Here is a 27,206-nt window from a genome sequence, read left to right as displayed (position 1 = left end):
TTACGGATAAGTCAGCTGATGGGTTTCTGAAGCAGGCAATGGATTTGGAATATTTTGAGGGAGTTTTTTCATCTTGATGGTAAGGATTTTGTGAAAAACTTCTTTTGTGAAGAACTGTCACAACCACCAACTTTCTCCACTTCTTTAATGCAGATAGCAAAGGGAAAGAATCAGCTGCCATGAAAGCAGATCTCCTCCGAGCACGCAATATGAAGAGGTACATCAACCAACTCACAGTTGCCAAGAAACAGTGTGAGAAACGAATAAAACTACTTGGAGGTCCATTGTATGGTCAGCAGGAAGATGGTGTCTGTGATGAAACTGATGCGCCTCCAAATCAAAAGGTAAAAATAAGTCAAAAACTTCAGATACGATGCCATACTAATGCAAGCAAGCGCATCTGTAGAGACTTCAGCACAGTGAGTATGAGTTCCAACTTCTATATAAAAATTGTGACATTTTAATTATGTCTCAGAGGCATTAACATTTTTCTTTAATTTGTAAAAGAAAATGACGACGTGCAGTCCATTGTCAATTAAAGCCATAAGATGTGTGAGCAGAATTAGGCCATTCGGTCCATTGAGTCTGCTTTGCCATTCAGTGAAATCCTTACTGAGCTGATATGATCCTCATCTTCACTTTTCTGCCCATCCCATATTTTCTTATTTCAGAAATTAATATAATTCTCATTTGTTTCCTTCAGGCTAAATCATAACTTGTTATTTCTAATTTTTGGCTACTTCAGTTTCTTTTCTTCATAATAGGTTTCTTGGTGTAAATGTGCATAAGTCGTTGAAGATGGCAGGATAGACTGAGAGGGGGTTAATAATGCATTCAGTAGTCTAGGCTTTATTAATAGGGGCACAGAGTACAGGAGTCAAGGAGGACATGTAAAACTTATATATGACAAGGCTTCAGCTGGGATATTGTCTAGCTCTTGGTGCTGCACTCTAGAAAGATAGGAAAGTACTGCAGAGAGTGTAGGAAAGATTGAAGAGAATGGTCCAAAGCTTTTCAGTTTGTGCTTATCAGGGCATTCGCAAGAGTATAATGTAAGGGAAATTGTTGATTTTCCAAAGGTATTGAAGTCATGTTGACCTGAGGTCCACTGGTCACTTTTCCTTCAGCCAAGAGCTCTTTTGCCATCTGTTTTTTTTCTGTCCTCTGCTTTTCCCACACCTTCCAGTTCTGAAGATAGATTAGAGAAATTTGAACTGATTTCTTTGAACAGAGCTATTCTTAATTATGAGGGGTCTGGACAGAGTGGATGAGGAGAAACTTTTCTACTTACGAAAGGATCAAGAATGAGGGGCCACAAATTTAAAGTAATTTGCTAAAATGAAGTATCTTTTTCATGCAGTGATTGGTTAATATCAGGAATGCACTGCCTAAAAAGTAATGAGCTGTTACTTGATGAGGAACGATGTGGAAGGTAATGGGGAGAATCCATAGAATCCCTACAGCAGAAGGAAACCATTCGGCCCATTGAGCCTGCAGCAGCAACAATCCCACCCAGAGCCTATCCCCACGTATTGCCCTGTTAATCATCTGACACTATAAGGGACAATTTTAGCATGGCCAATCAACCTAACATTTTGGACTTTGGGAGGAAACCCACGCAGGCACAGGGAGGATGTGCAAACTCCACACACAGTCACCCAAGGTTGAAATTGAACCCGGATTCCTGGAACTGTGAGGCAGTAGTGCTAACCATTGTGCCACCGTATCACCCTTGAAGGGGATAGAATTTGAACTAAGTGAATTGCTTGTTTGGAGAGCCAGCGCAGACACGATCTGTTGAAGACCTCCTTTTGCAGTGTAACGGTTTGATGAAAATTCTGTGATTCATAGCTTGGAAGCAGTCTAAGTGCTTTGATCAGACTGTACCATGTTCAGTGCTGGGCACAAAGAAGGCATTAACATCTGGAAGCAGTGTTGATCACTGGATCAGGAGTCTGAGTTTTAAAGAAAAACTAGAGAGATGAAGGCTTTTCAACTCAGAAGTGACGTTATAGAGGTACCTAAGATAGTTAAAGGAATGGAAACAACGTAAACTGACTGTTGGGATTTAATTTAGTGGAGAACATGTTCAAATTAAAAAGCTAAATTTAGGACCAATAGCAAAAAATATTACCCAGATATGAATCATCTGGGTAATGATTAATATGTGGAATAGACTATCTCTTGGAGACCTGAAAACAGCAGAACCATTTAAGAAATAAGTAAACACTGCATTTGGGGAACTCTAGAATCTTTCTTGTTGGATGAACTACAATGCCTTTTGCATCCATGGTTGCCTCATTAGGCAGACTAAAATCTGAACAAAGTTAATTGGCATTTGGAAAGATATGTGCTGAGTAATAGTGTGGATTTGTTAGAGGCAAATCGCATTTGGCTAACTTGACTGAACTCTTTGAAGTAACATAAAGGTTGATGGCATTAATGTAGTTAATTTTGTTTATGGACTTTCAAAAGCTGTTTGGCAAAGTATTCCATAACAGACTTTGCACTGAATAGATGACAGCCATATTTCCAAAGACATGATAAGATGATGAATGGGATGGATAGGATAGAGGTGGAGAGACTCTTCCCGCTCAAAAAAGACAGTAGGACTAGGGGGCACAGCCTCAAGATAAAGGGGAGGCGGTTTAGAACGGAGTTGAGGAGGAACTTCTTCACTCAAAGGGTGGTGAATCTCTGGAATTCTCTGCCCGTTGAAGTGGTGGAGGCTGCCTCGCTAAATATTTTTAAGAAGCGGGTTGATGGGTTCTTGATAAGAGAGGGGATTAAGGGTTATGGGGAGAGGGCGGGAAAGTGGAACTGAGCCACGACAGATCAGCCATGATCTTATTGAATGGCGGGGCAGGCTCGAAGGGCTAGATGGCCTACTCCTGCTCCTATTTCTTATGTTCTTATGCTCTAAAGGCGAGCTTGCTATTGGCAGAAGACAAACAGTTTTAGCCATAACTGCAATACACAGAGATCTTAAACTGACGAAGATTGGAGTCAATACGTGGGAAGTCCTTGCTGACTATAGTGCCTGGAGACAAACAATCAAGAGGGTGTGGAAAAAGTAGAGAACAAAAGAAACAATCATGTAAGATAAAAGCAAATGCTGCAGATACAGGAATCTGAAATTAAAGTCTGTGGGGATTGAAAAATTGGCTAAGGAACAAAATGTAGAGAGTAGAAGTGAATGGATGTTTTTCAGACTAGAAGGAAGTGTGCAATGACATTCGCCAAGGTTGATATTAAGATCACTGCTGATTTTCATGTACATTAGAGAGTGGAACAGGGATATGCAGGTGTAATAATTTTAAAAGTTGCAGGTGACACAGAACTTGGCAATGGAGTAAACAATAAAGAGGATTATATCAGGAGCGCATTGTCTGGGAAAATGGCAGATTAAATTTAATGCAAAGAAACATATAGTGATACATTGAGGCGGCAATATAAATAAAATTCAGTAATATTAAAGGGAATGCGGAGCGGCCCAAGGGTCTAAGTATACATTCAAGTCTTTGAAGGGAGCAGGGTAAGTTGGTAAGGTTCTTGAAAAGGCTATGAGCCCTTAGCTTTATTAATAGAGAAGTGCAGCAAGTTATGATAGCAGGCATCTGTCTTGGGAAATGATGGATTGTGTTTGAGGTGAGCTGTAGAGACCAATTTGAGTGTGACAAACTCTTCCACCACTGGCACAGATGTATAGCATTGACCTGAGGTCGATAAATTTTTTTTTCCTTCAGGTAGGCTCTCTTCTCTGCTGTCTGATTGTTTCTTTTCAGCAGATCTGACAGCATCTGTGGACACAGTAAAAAGTCTGACAACACCAGGTTTTAGTCCAACCGATTTATTTGATAGTAAACTCACACAAAGTGAGGACCAGGCTTGACAAGCTCTTGTTTCGCAATGTTTCAACAGTTGACCTTCATCTCCTATCCTTGCATCTGTGGAGGCAGAATAGAGCCAAAGTTTTGAGTCTAGATGACCTTTCATCAGAGTACTCTCCGCAGATGCTGTCAAACTTGCTGAGATTTTCCAGTAATTTCTGTTTTATTTAAGATTCCTGCATCTGCCGCATTTGCCTTTATCTTACATGATTGTTTCTTTCATTCTCTACTTTTTCCATACCTCTTGATTGTTTGTCTCCAGGCACTCCAGTCAATACTTGGCTTCCCAAGTATTGACTCCAATCCTTGTCAATTTAAGATCTGTGTCTTGCAGATATGGCTGAACTGTTTGTCTCTTGCCAATAGCAAGCTCGCCTTTAGAACACGTCTTTGGGAATGTGGCTGTCATCTATTCAGTGCAAGTGGCTTAGCCAATGGAGTCACTATTGACTTGAAATAGAGTATCAAAGCAAGGAAGTTATGCTGATCCTTTTTAGAACACTAATGTGTTCAGTTCTGGTCACCACAATTTAGGAAAACCTCAGAGTTTGAAGAAAAATTTACTAGAAATATATCTGGGATGAGGCACTCCAATTATGTGGAGAACTGGATAAGCTAATAATGCTCTCCTTTTGAGGAAACAGGGTTGAGAGGATATTTCATAAGAAATGAGGGCTTTGTTGCAGCAAATAAGTAGAAATTGCTTCCTGGAGTTGAAGGGTGATTTACTACAGGACACGGATTCAAGGTGATCAACAAAAGAATTGGAGATGACATGAGCTGCTTTTTGTTTTGCACAGCAAGTTGTTATGACTTGGAATGACTACCATATAGTCGTGGTAATCAATTTGATAATAAATTTCAGAAGAGAATTCCATAAACTCGTAAGTGGGAAAAACAATGCAAGAGTGTGGAGAATGAGCCGTGGGGTGGGATGAATTGGATAGCTCAGCCAGCATAGCATAGTTATGATTGAAAGGCCTCTCTTTTTGTGCTGCGTCATTGTTTGATACGGTCAGTTACCAACAAAGTGAGGACCAGGCTTGACAAGCTCTTGTTTCGCAATGTTTCAACAGTTGACCTTCATCTCCTATCCTTGCAGCCATATCCCTATGCCAACTGGAAAGCAAACATATTTGGCTGATTCTCTGCAGCCAGCCAATTAGTGTTTCTTCCTCCCTCTTAATATGTTTTATCATTAACAGAGAAGAGTGTTCAAGATAATTTTTCAAAACATTATTTTTAATGTCCCCATGATGATTATTCCCTGTTTACTGCAGTGCCCGTAAGATTAATTTTTACATCCTGAATAATCCTGAAGCGTTGGCAACCTTAATACAGAGTGATAGCCACCTGCAAATTATCTGCAAATACTAATCCTAATGTGATCAGGGGATCTTGCTGCTGTCCACTGTGCCTTAGTGACATGAAAATTTAAGCATTACTATAAACCAGCAAGTAGAGCCTGTGCAGGTCTGTATAACGTTGTGAAAGATTATACAGAGTTGTTCTTAGATTTGCCATCTCTGCATCATTTTTAGCATATATTGGTCTCAGACTGGCATCCGAAATTTAACCATACCCTTATAAATGTGGTAATTTAAGTAAAAGGTGGAAATATTCAGCAGGGCAGCAATATCTGTGAAACAAGAAGTAGGGCTAATGTTTCATAACGATGACTGTTTGTCATCAGAACATGGTTCTGTTGCACTTGGCTTGATAGAGCAGACGCAGCACGGTTTCGTTAAGGGGAAGTCGTGTCTGACAAATTTACTGGAGTTCTATGAGGATGTTTCTAGGGCGGTGGGTAGAGGAGAGCCGGCGGATGTGGTCTTTCTTGATTTTCAGAAGGCGTTTGACAAGGTACCTCACAAGAGGTTATTGCAGAAGGTCAGGGGACATGGAGTTGGGGGTAGGCTGTTAGCGTGGATAGAGGACTGGTTGTCAAATAGGAGGCAGAGAGTGGGGGTCAATGGGTGCTATTCGGATTGGCGGTTGGTGACTAGTGGAGTGCCCCAGGGGTCGGTGCTGGGGCCTCAGCTATTTACCATTTACGTAGATGACCTGGAGGAGGGAACCGAGTGTAGGGTGTCGAAATTTGCTGATGACACCAAGATTGGTGGAACAGCAAATTGCGCGGAGGGTGTGGAGAGTCTACAGAAGGATCTAGATAGGCTGGGCGAATGGGCCAGGAACTGGCAAATGGAATTTAATGTTGGCAAGTGCGAGGTGGTCCACTTTGGTAGGAATAATGGTAGGAAGGATTATTACTTACGTGGAGAAAAACTGCAGCATGCGACGGTGCAGAGGGACCTCGGGGTCCTTTGCATGAGTCGCAAAAACCCAGCTTGCAGGTGCAGCAGGTGGTCAGGAAGGCTAATGGGATGCTGGCCTTCATAGCGAGGGGGATTGAATATAAAAGTAGGGAGGTCTTGCTGCGGCTATATAGGGCATTGGTGAGGCCGCAGCTGGAGTACTGTGTGCAGTTTTGGTCGCCGCACTTACGCAAGGATATTTTGGCCTTGGAGGGAGTGCAGAGGAGGTTTACTAGGCTGATGCCGGAGTTGAGGGGGTTGAGCTATGAGGAGAGGCTGAATAAACTGGGCTTGTACTCGTTAGAGTTTAGAAGAATGAGGGGAGATCTCATTGAGACGTATAAGATGATGAATGGGATGGATAGGATAGAGGTGGAGAGACTCTTCCCGCTCAGAAAGGACAGTAGGACTAGGAGGCACAGCCTCAAGATAAAGGCGGGGGGGGGGGGGGCGGTTTAGAACGAGGAAGAATTTCTTCACTCAAAGGGTGGTGAATCTCTGGAATTCTCTGCCCGTTGAAGTGGTGGAGGCTACCTCGCTAAATATTTTTAAGATGCGGGTTGATGGGTTTTTGATAAGAGAGGGGATTAAGGGTTATGGGGAGAGGGCGGGAATGTGGAACTGAGCCACGACAGATCAGCCATGATCTTATTGAATGGCGGGGCAGGCTCGAAGGGCCAGATGGCCTACTCCTGCTCCTATTTCTTATGTTCTTAAATAGTCTGCATTCTCAATGCTCTACAAATGATGCTGTCTCAAAACTGATGGCCTTTCAGCATCACGTCTTTCTTGCTGTACCTGACTAATTCAGCTCCTCGTGGCTTTCATATTTTCATATTTCCTTTTTGCTACTTTACATGATAAATACAAGCAATATCATGTTCTACTTGCCTGTGGCGTTTTTTTCAGCTTAGTCATAAGATTTCCAATCCCTTTTGATGCACTAAGTAGTTCATTGTGGCAGTGTGGTCTCGAAAACTGCTCTTAACAGATTCAAGTTGTGTATATAATTAGGAAATGCTTAACTAATTATCACACTGTTTATACTATTGTGTTTGAAAATAATTGACTGTTCATGACGTGCGAGGGAGTTTTACAGCATTTAAAACAGCTGTAGTCTAAAGGGAGAAGCATAAACACCTAATTTTCAATGTTCGACTTCAAAGCTTCACGTTAAACATGCAGTTTTGTTCTAAAATGGAAAACTCTAGATTTCAATTTGTATGTAAATTAGGAAAGAGCTACCCATATTGCAGTGCTTGTTTAAGACCGGTTAACTGAATATGACATCGTTCATCCATCTGATGAAAGTGTTAAGTTTATTTATTAGCGTCACAAGTAAACTTGCAATGAAGTTACTGTGAAAATCCCCTAGTCGCCACACTCCGGCACCTGCTTGGTTACACTGAGGGAGAATTTAGCATGGTCGCTGCACCTAACCAGCATGTCTTTCAGGTTGTGGGAGGAAACCAGAGCACATGGAGGAAACCCAAGCTGACACAAGGAGAACATGCAGACTCCGGACAGACAGTGACCCAAGCTGAAGCGGAAGGGCTATAATGAAGTTCTGGTTACTACAACATATTACATTCTTGTTTTTCAGATCCTTCAGTTTGACGAAATCTTGTCAAATCCGTCCTACAGGGAACATTTCCGTGTGTACATGGAAAGAATGGATAAGAGGGCTCTCATCAGCTTCTGGGAGTCTGTTGAATACTTGAAAAATGCAAACAAGGTAACAAGACTTTTAATGTTTTACAGTGTGCTTAATTTGCATTCCAAAGAAATGCAAAATCACATTTGCAAAATTGATCCTCTGCACGTTTGTTGATGTGATGGACAACCAATCTGTCACAGGCATCTTGGCCAATGATGATGTGCAAATTTTAAATCATATTTTATAGTAAAATTCATGCATCCAAAAACATCCTTTGAGTGATCAAAAAGCAGAAAAAAGCATATGCTGGAAATCTGGAATAAAAATGGAAAATGGTGAAATACTCAGGAGGTCAGGCAACATCTGTGGAGAGAGAAACAGTTAACATTTCAGGTCAATTATCTTTTTATCAGAACTGGAAAAAGTTAAAGATTTAATAAGTTGTGAGCAACGTCTGTAGTAGTGCGGAAGACAGGAGAGATTGTTTTCCACCCTGCCACAGACCTTCCTTTTATCTTTGTTCAAAATCTATTAAATCTCTAATCCTTTCCAGTTCTGATGAAAAGTCACTAATCTGAAACATTAACTCTATTTCCGTTTCCACAGTTGCTGCCTAGCCTGCTGAATATTTCCAGCATTTTTGTGTATTTATCATTGTTGTGTCCCTGATATCATTTAACTCTGTTGATTATATATTATTCAACAGCTCGCTGTTGAGAGCCATTCAGTTTTCTGATGCATTTCGCTCCAAAATCGCATTCTGTCCAATAATTGTGAACATTTCATAAGCCACTAATGATTGCTAGGGCTGGTTGGCAACTGTTCGCACAAACGTATCCCTACTTCATTCTTGCAGGTCTGCCAGCAATTTTGTAACTTCTTATAACACTTTTCAGAATGATCTTAATTAAATAATAATGCTGCAGAATGGTGTTTGTTATTAAGTTAACAGGTAGTGGGACACTGCCCTTTTGCCTCAGGAACGTGAGTTTAATTTTAATCCTTTACAATAGGAGATATATAATTGTTCAATCATCCATCTTGTTCCTCAAAGTTAGTTTGAGAACTGGACCATAGTTGTGATATCTAACATGTTCGAATCTGAGCCAAGGAACCATACATCATGTGAGAGGGGGCTAGAAATGAGGATGATGCATGATTTGATTTATTATTATCATATGTATTGGTATAGAGTGAAAAGTATTGTTTCTTGCACGCTATACAGACAAAGCATATCGTATATAGAGAAAGAAAAGAGAGGGTGTAGAATGTAGTGTCACAAGGATGCAGAATGTAGTGTTAGGATAATAGGAAGTAGGGAAAACATGATAAGCTGGAAAACAGAGCACATTCTGGGGAGTGGAGTATATGAGAAGAGGTGCGAGGGAATGTATGTAGAAAATGAATTAGCAGGAAAGTTAGCACAATGGGAAAAATGGCTAGGAAGAAGCAGGACGTACATGACTTGACAACAAAACCCTTGAAAGGAGCAGGGAGATTAAATGTTTTTAAAGCATTAGTTCTGCTGAATGATAGGTATTCTGAGAAACTGAGGTTCGTAGATCTGACTTCTAGTTAGAAAACTGGGATCTGCCTTTTGAAAGGACTAGAATTAATATTTAATTTGATGGATTCAAATCCCTCCATGGCAGATTGTGAAAATTAATTTAGAAAATCTGAAGTATGTTGGTTAGCACCAGAAAATACCATGAAGGGAGCTGAATTGTTGGAAGAACCCAGCTGGATCAGGAATGCTTTCTGGGGAAAGGAACCTGCATATTTAGTTTTGTCTTTGCCACCTTAATCCCGTATTATGTGGATGATTCTAATGCCTTTAAAACAACTTGGGGTGGGCAATAAATATGGGCTTATCAGTCTCATCTGTATCCCAAGAACAAATGGGGAAAAAATGTCAGATTTAAGAGGTTTAATAGTGTTCTTATGAATGAAGAACTGACCAGTCCTGGTGACCATCCGTAGTTGATAGCAATTACTGGACTAGTGAGATGATTATAGTTATTACTGTGCAAAATAATAACTTTTGATACTTGTGGCTTGTAGGTGCAATTTGAGTTTTAAATTCTCAACAAGCAAAACTTTTTGTTTTGAAGTAGAAAAGCAGCAAATACTGAAAATTTGCAGGTCTGGTGGCATCTTTGGTGAGAGAAAGGGCTAATGTTTTAGGTTTCTGTCCTTTCATCAGGACAGTTTTGATAGGTCTTCGACCTGAAACGTCGATGCTGTTTCTCTCTCAAGTTCTGCCTGATCTGCTGAGTATTCTCAATTTTTTTTGTTTTGATTTCGGATTTCCAGTATCCACAGTATTTTGGTTGTATTGTTTTTTTTTTAAGTGCCGACTCAAAATTGATGCAATTCATCATTTCAGCTGCAAGTGTCAGCCAAGGTGCAAAAGAAATTAAATTTTTCTACTGTCCACAAAAAAAATCCTATACCTAAATTGATTTCTGTTTTTTATTAATCTGTAACATGCTAGCAGATTTCCTCTGGCATTGCTAATAGGTAGTTTATGATTAGAAAGCTTAGCTGGTTACCTGACATGTTACTATTTGAGGATGATTGTCACAGGACTCCTGTTGGGAATCCAGAGCTTCCTAAATAATTAGCAATTCCTGCGGTGATTAGAGGCCAGTAACTGGTTCATAAATTTCAGATTAAAGCACAGAGACATGATTTTTTTAAAAGTATGCATCTATAATGAAGTGTGATGTCTATTATATGACTGTTGCAAGCTAGACTGAACACTCTTAGTAGGTTTGTCTTGGTTATATTCTTGGCAATTGTGCTTTTAGATAGCTCAGCCGTAAGCTCAGGAATTCCCTTCCTAAACCCTTTTTGTCTGTCTCTCCTCCCTTACAATGCTCCTTAAAACCTAACAGTAACCTGTTCTAATAACTCCTCCTTTGATTCTGCATCTGTCTTTGCCTGATTTGCCTCTGCTATTTCCTTGGGGCATCTTTTTCTACTTTAAAGACACTATATAAATGGAGGTTGTTGTTACTGTTGACTTTAGTTTCCTGGGCCAAGGAGAAGAAATAAAACTAGTCTGATTTTGTGATCACTAGTAAGGGCATGTGTATGGTCCTGCAACACATCATTCTTCAGATAATTATCCAATTCCCTTTTAAAGCCCGTGATTGAATCCATCTCCACCACATCAGGCTCTTAAAATCTTACATCGGCGTCCACTGCTTCATGACCCTCCTGCCAATGAGAACAGTTTCTCCTTGTATACGCTGTCCAGACCCCTCAAGATTTTGAACATCTCTATCAAATTGCCTCTCAAGCTGCTGCTCTGTAAAGAGAACAGATCCAGCTATGCCAATCTGACATGTAACTGAAGCCTTCCATTTCAGGAATCATTCTGCTGGAACAGTTTGCCCATCTTGTTAAGATCTCAGTAGTCACTGAGTAACTTTTAACAAGAAAGTCAAACTCCCAGTTATCATCTGAAAGAATTACACTACAAGAGTTCATGTTTTAAGCAAAAACTTCTACTATACAATAGAGTTATACAAAGCAAATTATATACACTGCTTAAATTCTCTCCTGGATATCTCTGAGATGACTCAGCTTCAGGGCGCTAACTTTGTTCTATTTAAAACCTTTGCACGGTTCCCAACAAGCTCCTGCCGGAAGTGCTGAGCTTACGTCTGGCTGCATTTCGTGCTGGCCTGCCCGTAATTGGCCAGGGAGCATGAAATTGTCAGTTGCAATTGCGACCACTTGCAGTTGTATGCATGCAACATGTTCAAAGTTCAGGTCATTGAGACAGCTGGAGACAGTCTTGTGGGGGGTGGGGTGAACTTACCATTGTGCCCTGCTGGCCAATGGATGGGGTAAGCTGGTAAGATCGTGCGAGAGCCAAGAAATCAGATTTGTACCCAATTTCTCACCTCACAATTTTACTGGCACTGGTGAGGTCAGCCTCATGCCCATTTCAGGTGCAAGGCTGAATAAATTATTTAAATTAAATTTAAATTTATTTTTTATTGAATTAATGAGCCTGGGACATTATCGTCTGGGCTCACTTACCTCTGTGGCCTTGCCGGGAAAGGTTCTGCCTGGCGAGAATCACAGCTGGTGCCCAACAATTGGGACCAGATGTGATGGCTTTGCTGCCAGAACCAGAGGCCGTTGATCACCAGAGAGGTCATGGGCAAGGGGAGGTATCCCTTGGTTATTGCCAGTGTGGCACTGTGACCTTGGCACTGCACTCTTGGCAGTGTCAAGTGGGTGGAGCCTGAGGGGGCAGGGCTTATGGGGAGTGGGGCCACACACCAGGGGATAAGATTGCAGATTTGCACTCGCCCAAGAAACACAAACTCTGCAGTTTTCAAGCTCGTGCTGGACTTAGAATTCTTTTCGTCTCCATCACAAAGCCCAGAGTGTGATCATCCATTGTCTAAGACATTTCTGCTTCTAACTCTGACCTTATTTAATAAACATTGGCCACCCTGTGAGTTGCAATTACTTTCGGTTTGTTTAGATAATAAGCAACACATAGTTTCAATACATTTTATAACTATAATTTCTGTTTTTGTCCATTCAGACTGAAATACCTCAACTTGTCGGTGAAATCTACCAGAATTATTTTGTGGAAAGCCGGGAAATTCCAGTGGAGAAGGCACTTTATAAAGAAATCCAACAAAGCCTTGTGGGTAATAAAGGAACTGACGTCTTCAACAAAATACAAAGCGATGTTTATGAGACTCTTAAAGAGCGCTTTTACCCATCATTCCTTGTAAGTGACTTGTATGAAAGACTTGTTAGGAGGGAAGAAGAAAAGAGCACTTTACAGTCTAGCCCTGACAACCGTGATGATGTGGTAAGATATTCTTTCGTAAAACTCTCTAATATGAATCACCTGGCCACTCTTTTACTTTTTGCTCATATAGTGAAGGAAAGAATATGTTTGTAAGCTTCAGATTGGGCTTGGGACAAAACTGGAGCTTCTGAAGCAGATGTATTGCTACCTTCAGTAAAGCAATATTGTTGAATGTGGTCTTTGGGGAAATGGTCACTGTGATAATTGAGATAGATTCAGTACAGGTTCGAGCAGTTTCGAACTGGGCATCCATAAAGCATTGTGGACCTTCAACAGCATTGTGTTCCAAAGCAATCTGTAACCTCATGGCTCGGAATGTGTCTCACTCTAAGATTACCATTACTCTATGTAACGCAGGCTGAGTTTCCTTTATTCAAAAGTCTCAGATCCAATTCCATTTCGGATTTTGGATACTGTACATAAACCTGGAATGCAATAGCCTTAGCCTGGGTTAGCTACTGTCTAAGGTAATAAATTGACTAGAAAGGCGAGATATTTCACTGCATAATAAATACAGGCTACATGTAATAAGTTTCTTCTTGACATATTCACCACAAAAATCGCAAGGATTTAGGCAAACAACTATACTTCCCACTGTAAAGGTTGCTGAGGTTCAAAAGAAAAGGTTGGTTGTGTTTGTTTTTCGGGTTTACAGGTTAAGTATTCTTGCCCTGTATCACTGTGGGCCCAACAACATGCTGACTGCAGCAAAGTAATAGACAATGTTGTTAACAATTCTATCGAGCAGCATGTATTCACCGCTAACTTGCTCACTGATTGGGTTCCACCAGAACCACTTGGCTCCAGCCCTCATTAGAAGCCTGGTTCAAAGATGGACAAAAAACCTGAATTCTAACAGTGAGGAGAGTTTTCCCAAATTTCTCTTCACTGTGTGGTTCTGATTGTTGCACTGCCATTCATAGTCCTTGTAAGAATGCTGCACATATGTGCATTTTAAAGGGAATGTTGGTTGTTTGTAGTGGTTTGTTCCCTACATGGTATATTTTGGATTGTTCAGATAGGGCATTGGGTGAGAAGGGGGGCTGATCTTGATCAAGTGTAGCATCAAGGAGTTCTCATATAATTGAAGTCAGTGGGAATCAGGGGTGAGGGGTGGGGGAGGAGGGGCTGTCTACAATGTATAGTACCACTTGTAATTCCTTAGATAATTAAGCAATTTGTGCCCACATTCAGCAAGATCTGGACAACATTCAGGGTTGGGTTGATAATTGGCAAATAAGACTTGTGTCATTCAAGGGCCAGGAAAGGAATATTTCCAACAAGAGTGAATCTAACCATCTCCTGTTGATATTCAACATGGTTATCATCACTGAATCCCCACTATCAACATCCTAAGGCTTACCATTGGCCAGAAACTTAACTGGGCCAGCCACATAAATACTTTGACTACAAGAGCAGGTGAGAGGCATGGAATTTAGCGGTGAATAATTTAACCTCTTGTGTAATATTATTAGCTTTCTGAATACTATGTCTTTTGAGCTAGTTGGACACCTATTTAAAAAGTCAGTTGAGGGGAACTTTCAGACCGCGAAGTAGGTGGAGCTTAATGAGTTTAGGACATTGTGTGCTTGTATACTAGGCCAGAGAAGAAAGCAGAAGAGACTTGACGTGGACCATTTCTAGGGTTCATCCCTACTTTCCCTTAATAGTTGAACCAAATAGAGCAAAAGTGATCTTGGTTACATCCCTTATCTGTAGCTGATCTCCATCTCAAAGTAGACTTTGGAAGTTCTGATGGATTTTGTTCATTGAACTGCATTGGCAGTATGCTTATGAACGGACTGCAGTTCAGGACATAATCAAAATTGACTGCATTGCCCTTTATGATCTGCGTCATTCAGAAGGCAATTGATATTTGCTGCCAAAACCAGTGAGTGATGGATTCTGAGTTAAGTTAGATGTACCGAAGGCAAGGGAAAGAAGGTACATAGAAACTGGGTGGTTAAATGTCATGAGTTTATTTGCTGGATGAAGCATGACCTGGTTGGCTGAAAAGATCTTTTTTTCAAGTGATTGCTAGGGAGGGTAACAATGGTGTCTTATAATAGAATAGTTGGGTGGAAAAAAACAGATGAAGAAATGACTCCAGATTTCCTTTTTCAGAAATGAGCTAATGTGTTCCCCCTGTCCTCAATCAAGGAGGCAGATGAATAATTTGTTCCCACGCTACCAGCTGAAACAGGTGTTTTAGTCAGGAGCTGCTTCTGTCCCTTTGGGGATCTGTCCTTTTTGGGAGCCTGTCTAGTCTCTGTTCAGTACAAATCAACACAGCTGCATTCTCAGTGAGTTACGTAGCAGATAATGTAGTATCACATACAGAGGTGTCCGTAAATGTAATGCTACAAAGCAGAGACTCCACTACCAGGCAGCTCCACTTGTTTTCGCTGTGCCTTCAGTCATCTGATCATGGTGTCCAGATGTGATGCAAAACATCCAGCTATAGGCTGATATTTGGTGGCAAAAATCATCAGAATGAGTCAAAAGCTGATTTTTTTTTTCAGCATCCTGATGACATTAGTTAATTTTGATTCCACAAATCGACCATGAATAATGGCTTGCTGTGTATACGGTATTTAACTTCCACTTAACCCACACCTCCCTTTCTTCCAGAACCAGGTTTGTGAGAGTGGTGAGGAAGTCTTGGATGAAGGGAGCAATGGCATTAATGAGCAGGCCAGCTACGCTGTGAACAAACTACGACAGTTAAATGAGAAACTAGAATACAAGAGACAAGCGCTGGGCTCCATCCAGAATTCGCCAAAACCTGACAGAAAGGTATGATCCCTAGTCCAGAAGCTCATTCGGGTTTGTAACGTTCCTGGGTGGTTTCAGCCCTGTTGGGAAGTTTATTCTTGTGAATCTTTCAGTTGATTTGTACAAGTGTTTTAGGATGCATATCTTTTTTTGTGATCTTTGAGTTAATATGTAATGACCATACCAACTGTCACCACAATTCCGAGGCAAATGTGTCCTTGGTTACTTAAATGCACGTAGAGCATAAAAGCAAAATGATTCAGAATGGGTTTCATGTGAATGTAAGAGAGAATGTAGCCATTCAGTTCCTCAAACCTTTCCAGCCATTCAATTAAATTATGACTGAACTGTATCTCAACTCCATTTAACCACTGTAGAGCTGCCCTCTGTGATATTCTACTCTAATAAGAAAAAAAACCCATCAATCTCTGGTATAAATGAACTTCCAAAAGCTGTTTTCATTGAGTACCACATAATAGACTTGACAGTAAAGTTGAAGCCCCTGGAAGACAAAGAACAGTGGCAACATGAGTAAGAAATTTACTGAGTGTGAAAAAAGAGTAATAGTAAAACAGGAACCGCTGGAAGAACTCAGCAGATCTGACAGCATCAGTGACGTGAGAAGCAGAGTTAGTGTTTTGAAGCCTGTATAACCTCTTCAGAGCAGTGACGAAAGTCTTTTTGGACTAGAGAAAGGTATACAGGTGAAGTTATCCTGGAGTCAGTACAAGGACTACTGCTTTTCTTCCTCTTTATTAATGACATAGATTGGAGAAGCTGGGGCCGTTCTTCCTGGAGAAAAGAAGGTTTAAGGGAGATTGGAAAGAAGGGTTCAAAATCATGGACAGAGTAGATGGAGAGGAAGTATTCCCACTGATATACAATTGAATTGCCATACCCTACAGGACTACGGATCAGAGCTGGAAAATAGGATTAGGCTGGATAGCTCTTTTTCAGGTGGCAGAGGCCTGATGGACCAAATGGTCTCCTTGAATGCCATAAATGTTGTGTTTCTATAAGATGTTGTAAATCACCTTCCTCAGGAGATGACTGAGGCGGAGAAAATAATGGATCAGTGTGTTCACCAGCTGAACGATCAGAAGAAGAAGTGATCTTGCTGACTTTTTCTACCATATTTTAAATCGAGAAAACTTCATTGAATATGTTGTAAATTGGCTATTTGAAGTTCGTATGAAATGATCTCTCTCAGGGAACCATAGACCAGTGACCCTAATGTCGGTACTGGGGAAATTGCTAGAGTATATTATCAAGGATTTTATAACTTGATGTTTGGAAGGTAGTGATATAATCAGACAGTCAGCCTCGATTTACAGAAGGGAAATCATGTTTGACAAATATATTGGAATTCTTTGAGGATCTAACTAATAGAGTTGAACAAGGAAAACCAGTGGCTATGGTCTATTTAGACTTTTGACAAGGTCTCATATAACAGGCTACTATATAAAGTTAAAGCACGTGGGATTGCAGGTAGTGTCTTGAGATGGATAGAAAGCTGGTTAGCAGATGGGAAGCAAAGAGTCGGCTTAAATGGGTCTTTTTCTGATGGGCAGTCTGTGACTAGTGGGGTTCCACAGGAATCTGTGCTAGGACCCCAACTGTTCATATTATATATAAATACGTTCGGTTCTCTCTTCCAAATCATTATCTCCAAATTTACAGATGATACAAAGTTGGGTGGGAGGTTGAGCTGTGAGGAGGATACAGAGATGTTTCAGTGTGATTTGGGCAGGCTGAGTGTGTGGACATCTACATGGCAGATGCAGTATAATGTGGTTGAATGTGAGGTTATCCACTTTGGTAGCAATAATGGAAGACAGATTATTACTTGAATGCATGTAAATTGAGACAGGTAAATACTTCACGAAACCTTGGTGTCCTCGTGCATCAGTAATTGATGTAAGCACGCAGATACAGCAGGCAGGAAAGAAAGCAAGTGGTATGTTGGCCTTCATAGCGAGAGGATTTGAGTATAGGGATTGGGATGTTTTGCTGCAATTGTATAGGAGTTGATGAGGCCACACTTGGAGTATTGTGTGCAGTTTTGCTGTCCTTACGTGGAAGGATGCCCTTGCTATAGAGGGAGTACAGTGAAGGTTTACCAGGCAGATCTGTCATCTGAGGAGAGACTAAATCAGTTAGGATTATATTCACTAAAGTTCAGAAGAGTGACTGGGGATCTCATAGACACTTATAAAATTCTAACAGTGTTCGACAGGAAGAATGCTCCCAATGGTGGGTGTGTCCAGGACTGGGGGTCATAGTTTGAGGATAAAGGGTAAACGTTTTATAACTGAGGTGAGGAGAATTTCTTCACTCAGAGGGCGGTGAATGTGTGAAATTGACTACCATAGAATATAGTTGAGGCCAAAACGTTGCCTGATTTCAAGAAGAATTAGATATAGCTCTTGGGCTAAAGGGATCAAGGGGAGGAATGAGGGATCAGGATATTGAATTTGATGATCAGCCATGATCAAAATGAATGGCGAAGTAGTTTAGAAGGGCTAAATGGCCTATTCCTCCTCCTGATTTCATGTTTCTATGTTTGAAGACTGGTAGCTTCACCTTTCATTGTATCCAAACAGATATTGAAGAACTGTCGGAATCAGAACTTTTTCTTTGCAAAACCATCTAGTTTTTACGTCCTATTCTCGTCAAGTACTATAACGCTGCAAATTAATGCTGCCAATATTTATTTACCCCTCTCAGATTGTTACAAAGCTGAAGGATGAGATCTCCACAATGGAGAAAGAACATGACGACCTCCAGCAGCACATTGTCCGGACAGACTGGTGGTGTGAGAACCTTGGGCAGTGGAAAGCCACCATCACCAGCAGTGAGGTGGGTTTGTTCAGACTGTCGACCAGAGCAGGTCCATATCACTATTTCTATCTTATTTCTCATCAGTTGACCTCCAGTTTATAGAAGTGGACTCTTGATTTATATTTGACTGCTGTATCCACGACATTCATCAATCCTTTTTGTGTCAGTGGTAATTGTTGCTAGTTATTGATGGCAGGATGGATGAAGTTGGTGGTTCCCTATGCTAAGGGACATTAAGATGGTGTGTGATTAATGGAAGAACTTTGCTTTTCCACTCTCTTGGACAAGCTGTTTCAATTGAGCTTGTTTAAAGTTTGAGTAAATGCTAATGGCATATGAAACTTGACCTCTGACTGACTTAATGGTGTTTTGTTTTCTCATTACACAAATAAGTGCTCCAGTAATGTTTGGCATGTAGTTCTGATACTGAATTTACTGTGACTGAAAGTCACATTTATTAAGTACATCAGTTCTGCAATTCATAATGAATGACATGCAAATGTTAATTTTGGTGACCTTTTCAGGCAGATAATTGGATGAGTAAACTGGAAGGAGGTGTTCTTGGGGAAAAGTACTGAAGGAAGGTGGAGGATTTTCAAGGAATGTTTGTCTGGAGCTCTGCACGACAACGTTCCGATGAGACAAGGAGGTTTTGGTAGGTTGCGGGAACCGTAATGCAAGAAGGTTGTGATGAACCTAATCAGAAAGAAAAGAAAGGTGTACAAAAGGTTCCGAGAACTAGGAGATGTTAAGGATCTAGAGGAGTATACGGTTTGTAGAAAGGAGCTTAAAAAGGAAATTAGGAGAGCCAGAAGGGTCATGAGAAGGCCTTGGCGGGTAAGATTAAGGAGAATCCCAAGGCGTTCTACAAACATGTGAAGAGTAAAAGGATGAGAAGTGAAGGGATTGGACCTATAAAAGGTGAAGGGGGGAAAACTCTGTGTGGAACCGGAAGAAATGGCAGAGGTGCTTAATGAGTACTTTGCCTCGGTATTCACGGTGGAAAATGATCTGGGAGGTTGTACTGCAGGTTTGCGGCAGACTGAAAAGATTGAGTATGTGGATGTTAAGAAAGAGGATGTGTTGGAACTTCTAAATTCTATCAAGATAGACAAGTCGCTGGGACTGGATGGGATGTACCCCAGGTTACTGTGGGAGGTGAAGGAAGAGATTGCAGAGCCCCTGGCGATGATCTTTGCATCGTCGATGGAGATGGGAGAGGTTCCGGAGGTTTGGAGGATTGCGGATGTGGTTGCTATTTTCAAGAAAGGGAACAGGGATAGCCTGGGAAATTACTGACCAGTGAGTCTGACCTCAGTGGTTGGTAAGTTGATGGAGAGGATCCTGAGGGACAGGATTTATGAGCATTTAGAGAAGTTTAGTAGGATCAGAAATAGTCAGCACGGCTTTGTCAAGGGCAGGTTGTGCCTTACGAGCCTAGTTGAGTTCTTTGAAATTGTGACTGAACACATTGATGACGGAAGAGCGATGGTTGTGGTTTACATGGACTTCAGCAAGGTGTTTGATAAGGTCCCCCTTGCAAGACTTCTTGAGAAGGTGAGAGGGCATAGGGTCCAAGGGGCTTTGGCCTTGTGGATCCAGAACTGGCTTGCCTGTAGAAGGCAGAGGGTGGTTGTGGATTGGTCTTTTTCTGCATGAAGGTCGGCCACCAGTGGAGTGCCCCAGGGATCTGTTCTAGGACCCTTGCTGTTTGTCATTTTCATAAATGACCTGGACGAGGAAGTGGAGGGATGGGTTAGTAAGTTTGCCGACGACACGAAGGTTGGTGGTGTTGTGGATAGTCTGGAGGGATGTCAGATGTTGCAGCGTGACATAGATAGGATGCAAGACTGGGTGGAGAAGTGGCAGATGGACTTCAACACGGATAAATGTGTAGTGGTCCATTTTGGCAGGTCCAATGGAAAGAAGGAGTACAATATCAAGGGTAGGACTCTTAGCAGTTTTGAGGAGCAGAAGGACCTTGAGGTCTGGGTCAATAGGACTCTTAAATCGGCCTCGCAGATGGAGGATATGGTCAAGAAAGCATATGGTGTGCTAGCCTTCATTAATCGAGGGATTGAGTTTAGGAGTCAGGAGGTAATGCTGCAACTTTACAAGACCCTTGTCAGACCCCACTTGGAGTACTGTGCGCAGTTCTGGTCGCTTCACTACAGGAAGGATGTGGAAGCTATTGAGAGGGTGCAGAAGAGATTTACAAGGATGTTGCCTGGATTGGGAGGCATGCCTTATGAAGATAGGTTGAGGGAGCTAGGTCTCCTCCCTGGAGAGACGAAGGTTGAGAGGCGACCTGATAGAGGTTTATAAAATGTTGAGAGGAATAGATAGGGTGGATTCTCAGAGGCTATTTCTCAGGGCTGAAATGTTCACTACGAGACGACACAGGTTTAAGGTGCTGGGGAGCAGGTACAGAGGAGATGTTGGGGTAAGTTTTTCACTGAGGGTGTTGAGTGAGTGGAATCGGCTGCCGTTGGTGGTGGTAGAGACGAACTCGCTGGGGTCTTTTAAAAGACTTCTGGATGAGTACATGGGATTTAATGGGATTGGGAGTTATAGATAGTTATATGGCCTGGTAGGTATGGATATGATTGGCGCAACTTGTGGGCCAAATGGCCTGTTTGTGCTGTAGTGTTCTATGTTATGTTACAATTTTTACTAGAAATGGATTATTCATTTGCAGCTATGATGGGGGCTATACTGTGTGCGTTATTTAAGAGGGGGCTGTCTAAGCTGCTTTTTGTGAGCAGCACAGATGTATAGTAGAGTCTTGAACCTAACTTCAATGGTCAAGTTAGTGATGCTATTATTTCATTTGTGCCCAGTTGCTGATTTTTGGGTGTTTTGATTTAGGATTTATCCATTTGTGAGGTAACAGGGCCAAAAAATGCCCTTCATGGACCAGCAGCAATAGCTTAGATTTTTGATGCAATTTGCATTTAGGTCAGCACAAGTTTCAAGCACTCCAGGAAGATTGCTGTGGAGTGAGTGTGAATGGAAATGATGTTAGGTTTCAGAAAGAACATTTCTGTGGATTTCATGACATGACAGTATTACTGTAAAGTAAGTAATGTATAAAGCAGGTGGATGGTTTTGCAGGTCCCACAGAGTTTTTCCATGGTAATTTAGGTATAAATATGCAGTGCTAACTAACTAGAATATGGCAACTTGAATAATGAAGACCTTCCAATTTAGAAAAGTAGGTGTCAGAATTAGTCAAATGTAATTACTTTATGCAAGAAGAGTGAATGGCATGGTGGCACAGTGGTTAGCACTGCTGCCTCACAATGCCAGGGACCTGGGTTTGATTCTTGGCCTTGGTCACTGTCTGTGTGGTGTTTGCACGTTCTCTCCAGTATCTGCTACTTTTGGATGCTCAGGTTTCCTCCCACAATTCTAAAGGTGTGCTGGTTAGATGCATTGGCCGTGGTAAATTCCCCCTCAGTGTACCTGAACAGGTGCCAGAGTGTGGTGACAAAGGGATTTTCACAGTAACTTCATTGCAGTGTTAATGTAATTGTGACTAATAAATTAACTTCTAATAAATTGTCAAGGAATGCAATCGGGGCTGGTTTCATCACCAAATCCAAGCCAGGGTTGCATACGTACCTGGAGGAAAAGTTGCTTGGGAAACTGTGACATATTGTAGGATATATTATTCCCTCGACAATGAAGGTGGCAGAATGGAAATGGTCTTTACCAGTCAGACTAACAAGTCCTAAACATAAAGTTACTTTAAATTTGTATTAATGCAGTTCAATATTGTTCCAATTGCAATATTACTATTTTAACACTCAGTAAGTCCAAAGAGGTGCAGGTTAGGTTGATTGGCCATGCTAAATTGCCCCTTAGTGTCCTGAGATGCATAGGTTAGAGGGATTAGCGGGTAAAATATGTAGGGATATGGGAGTCTGGCCTGGGTGGGATTGTGATCAGTGCAGACTCGATGGGCTGAAGGGCCTCTTTCTGCACTGTAGTGTTCTATGACTTCTATGACATTCTAAGTGAACTAATCTCTTGGAGAAGTCCTGATGAATTACAAGATTCCCTGGGAAATATCGGATTCCAAGCAGGTTCCTGAGTGTCCCAGCAGTACTTGAGTATTAGACTTTACAGTATCTGTCAGAGGTTATTTTAGATTTTTCCCACTGTACAGTTGACGTGAGCTTTGCCATTAACTGGGTAATTTTGTGATCTTAACCTACTGGTGTACAGAGCTCAGCAGCAATCCAAAAATAATGGGTAGCAGAAACACTGCATGTGCACCAGCCTGCATGTGTAATTCTAACTTTTGTTGGTGACTGTTTAAGCAAGACCTTGGCTTCCTTTGAAGAGAAATATTCTTTAACCGATCCATCTTATTGAGAGAATTAATTCTAAAAATTGAACCATTCTACTTAAGTCATAACGAACGAGAGTGGCGCCAACAATAACCCTTGGAAGAAAATTGTGAGTTTTTATGATTAAAATTGTAAGTTTTAAATATTGAAACATCGCCATAGGTTATCAACACAAATGAAAAAACGATGAAATTAAGTGCAAAGTTCTAACCGAGATGGTGCTAAATTATCATCAAAGAATATTTTAAATTGTGAGCGAATTATGTTTTTTTTCCTTTTGGTGAGAAATGTAAGAGATTCTGTGTTATAATTAGAATTGTGATCTCTGGGTAATTGATGTCCTGACCCTGTTGAAGGATCTGTTTACAAAGCCAACTGTAATTTTAGTTATTTAGCAGAGTTCCTTACTGCTGTGAACTCTTCCAATTATTGTTGGGACCACTTCTCCACACTTTTCTATCATTAATAAATTAGCACCAGATATTTCTCTGTGAAGTGGAGGGAGATATTTACAGCTGAAAAGGCACCCAAAAAGAGTTATATTCTGAGCACCAGAATTTTCCACCTGTTAAATTTCAGATTGCTGTAGATGCTAATCTTTTTGTTGTAGTATCCTGGTCAGCATTTATCCATCAAATGACATTGCTAAAATGGATTAGTTGCTTTTTGCTGTAAGTGCGACCTTGCTGTACATCAATTAATCACTGCAATTCCATTACTCACTGCAATTCCATTAATTACTTCAGATGCTTTGAAATGTCCAGAGGTCCTGAAAAGTGTGGTTAGAAATAAAGATTTGCTCTTTCGGGTGTGACTACGTGGAACAGTGATGTCGGCTGACGTCTGATACCAGATTGAAAATATGGAAGCCTATATCAATTTAACAATTTCTACAACCCATGTAAAATTTCAGGAGTTCTCTGCTACAGTGATTGAAAATATATAACTTTTGCTGGTTTTTTGCAAACGTATGACTTATACTGTAACCCCTCTAATTCAGAATGCTTGATACCAGGTCATTTCTGAATTTTTGGAATTTTCAGAACCCAAATGTGTGAAATTGACAGCATTGTAGATATAAATATTAACCTAACAAACACAATGTTATAAAGCAGCAATAAAACTGTCTTGCCAAAATACCATACTTCCCATGTTTTTGCTACCAAAAGTACTGTACTGAAATGTTGCCAATAATGTGGAAGGAATGCTTGGGTCTGATTTGAAAAATTTCTGGGTAGCTGATGCTTCTGAACATTAAGTTTTGGGACTGTAGAGATGGCACTGTCTTGTCAGCTATGGTGCTGTAACTGAGCTCCAAGTTATGGTCATCGACTCCTCCGAAACGTACAAGAAAACAGGTCATTCACTGAACATCTGGTAAACTGAAGTCCTCTTCCAACCAGCGGTATGCATTCCCCGCATCGATTAAGATCAGTGACAAGATCCTGGAAAATATGGACTAATTTCCACCCCTAGGAAGCCCCTCTTGATGAAAGCAGACGTAGACAACAAAATTCATCATTGCTTCAAATCAGCCAGCTCAGCTCTCAGCCATGTGAGGAAGAGTATTTGAGGACCAGGATCTCAAACCTGAGACTAAGGTCATGGTTTATGGGTAGTGTGATTCTCTCAATCCTATATGCTTCAGAGACTTGGACAAGCTACAGCACAGGCGATGTATCACCAGCAATGCATTTGCAGACTCCTCCAAACCCAGTGGCAAGCAAGGCAGTCCAACAGTGGCATCTTCTCCCAAGTCATCAAGGTGTTAATCACCTCAAGTTTAGCTCCACTGGGCAGGACATGTTTGTGTGCCTAACACAAGCTAACAACTATATTGAGAACTCAGTCACAGCAGGAAACTCCCAGAGGACAATGGAGATGGTTTATTGATGTTCGCAAAGCACTTTTGAAGAGGTCAAACATACTAATGAGTCCCTGTCTTGTGATTGACCATTCAGTCGGGGAATCAACAAACGCATCAAGATGCAACATCAGGAGCAGGAGAGGCGATGGTAAGGCATCAAAATGAGTGTAGAAACCTTCAAACAACCCATCACCTGAACGTTCAAGCACTACCTCCCTTGCATGTGACAGTCTACAGGTCGTGTGTTTGTGTTATCAGCCATTGAACCAGAGTGGGAGGAAGTCATCCTCAATCCTGAGGGACTGTTGAAGAAGAAGAATAAACAAACCATTCAGACGAAATATTAAACCATTGGATTTATTAAAGGTCACTTGTTATGACAATCGGTTGGTAACTTTAGATTTTATAGTCAATTCTTCGCATGGCTGCTGATGATGACTTGTTGGGCTGCTGACTACTTACACTTCTTTAACTGCTTGGAGAATCTGCCCTTGTCATGTTTGAAAATACAGCATTCAGCCGATCAGTGCACTATTACAAATGAAATTGCTCAACTCCACAGTAAATAATTTCTCAATCAGTTCTGGTGCTTCAGAACCTGTTACTTGCATTATCTATGGGACTATATTAAAAAAGATTTTGCTGAAAGATGAGCAACAAAACAGTGTGTCTGATGATCTGAGAGAGAATGGACTGCACTAAATCACTTGTAACCATCCAAAAATTGTGCTGAGTTCCTCACAAGGGTAAATTTGCTCTCATGTGAGTGCACAAACTAATGCTAACTGTCTGTATTTTTGCTGAATTATATTTGCATATTGTCAACCATTTCATTCCTTTTTTTGGACAGGTTGTGGAAGAGAACGGGGAGCAAATGCCCTGCTACTCAGTCACAGTGCAACTGAGTCCGTCTGATCCTGAACATAATGGCTGGGCAGTTACCAGGAAGCTAAGTGAATTCCAGACGCTACATAGGAAACTCTGTGAGGTACCTGCCACAAATGTCATCCTACGTGACAGTGACAAAGACCTTTCCTCATCCTTCTCGACCTGTTTATGGCCTTTGGCACAGTTGAACACACAAACCTCCTCTAAAACCCCCTACCACCATCCAGCTGAATGGAACTGCACTTGTCTGGCTCCATTTTTATCTATCTCAATCAAAGAACAAAGAAAATTACAGCACAGGATCAGGCCCTTTGGCCCTCCAAACCGGTACTGACCAAACTGCCCAACTGAACTAAAACCCTTTTACCCTTCCGGGGACCATATCCCTCTATTCCCAACCTATTCATGTATTTGTCCAGATGCCCCTTAAATCATGGCGAGAGAATTGCCATTTATGGCTCCTCTTCTCATATTCCCATACACTTGCATACACTCAGTATGTTGTCCTCCAAGGGTCGACCCCTGTCCTCCTCCCTGCCCCCGTTATTTTTCATCCGTGTGCTGCCCCTGGATGGTGTTGATGGCATTATTACATTGGGACACTCCTGCTCCCCTTTCATACTCACTCGGAGATGGTCAAATCTCTTGCTTGGAGATCCTGAACAAGAGAGAGAATGAGTGACATTAGAGGATGAATAAGGAAGGCAATTCTGAGTGGATGCTTCTATATTCATTTTGTCCCCATGTTTTTTGTATTGTATTGATAGGGCTATTGTCAGAGTCATGTCCATAAGTGTCTAAGTTTGGAGGAAATAATAGTATCCTTATATTGCTATCCTTTATCAACCAGTTCTACTTATTAAATGAGTACTGTCTGTATTTCAGCTCTATTATTTTCCTGTAGTGTGGTAGAACAAAAATGATCACCCCTTCAATCTGTATACAACATATATTTAATGTAGTCACTCTTAGCTTCATTAGACAGCCAGGTTACAATGCAGCTACATTTTACATCCATTATTAGCTGAAAGTAGTACGTGGATTTACCATTTGTATTTCTGCTTTTGTGTTTTCTATCCTTCGGGGTCACCTCTTGGTTGTCATCTGTCAGGAATTAATTTCACTGGGATTTTTGCATAACTTGGACCCCTGACCTTAGGCATCAGGCCTTCTCTGAACTGTGTCTATGACCACAACAAATGCAGTACTGGAGGTGGGAATTAGAAAGAAGGACAGCAGTAAAACGCCCATTGCTTCCTCTGCATTTTGTAGTCATTACTTTCATGAGATTGTACAGTTAAAACAATGAGCTTTATTTATTGCTTTGAGGACTTCATTTCTGTGCAAACACTGAAATACCCACTGTAAATATCAGCAGGAGAAGCAGAGTCCTGTAATGTGGTCTGAAGAGTGAATTATGCAGCTCTGTGCAGCATTGTTAAAGCAGCAACTGTCGTATTTTGTGTTTTGCAGTGTTTCCCAACATTAAAGAAGGTGCAGCTGCCTTCAATGAGTAAGCTGCCCTTTAAATCGATTGACCAGAAGTTCCTGGACAAGTCAAAAAATCAGCTGAATAATTTTTTACAGGTAAGAGAAAACAGGATGGAATGTTCTCTCTTTTCCTGCACAGAGTGCTGGCTGAGGTGAGAAAACCATGGGGAAGCTCGCCAGCTGCATAGCTGCTTTTGCACCAGAAAATGCAGCACTCCGCGCAAAGAAATCTGCAGACGTGGCCCACTGCATCATATTGGCGGGGCAAGGCTGGGAAAATG

The 27,206-nt window shown here is 41.2% G+C and overlaps 1 protein-coding gene across 1 annotated transcript in view; it reads left to right on the top strand.

Moving 5' to 3' along the window:
* snx25 (sorting nexin 25) overlaps positions 1-27,206 on the top strand; it is a 217,221-nt gene that overhangs the window by 168,280 nt on the left and 21,735 nt on the right. The window contains exons 8-14 of the mRNA XM_080189403.1: positions 154-344; positions 7,809-7,940; positions 12,433-12,708; positions 15,340-15,504; positions 18,211-18,342; positions 25,397-25,534; positions 26,908-27,021. Coding sequence (XP_080045529.1) covers positions 154-344; positions 7,809-7,940; positions 12,433-12,708; positions 15,340-15,504; positions 18,211-18,342; positions 25,397-25,534; positions 26,908-27,021 — 1,148 coding nt within the window. The remainder of the gene's footprint in view (positions 1-153; positions 345-7,808; positions 7,941-12,432; positions 12,709-15,339; positions 15,505-18,210; positions 18,343-25,396; positions 25,535-26,907; positions 27,022-27,206) is intronic.

The sequence above is a fragment of the Carcharhinus amblyrhynchos genome, chromosome 5 (genome assembly GCF_965287045.1).
Source record: "Carcharhinus amblyrhynchos chromosome 5, sCarAmb.v2.hapA, whole genome shotgun sequence".
Lineage (NCBI taxonomy): Eukaryota > Metazoa > Chordata > Chondrichthyes > Carcharhiniformes > Carcharhinidae > Carcharhinus > Carcharhinus amblyrhynchos.
Note: the sequence above shows the minus strand (reverse complement) of the source record. Positions and strands in the feature narration are given on the sequence as shown.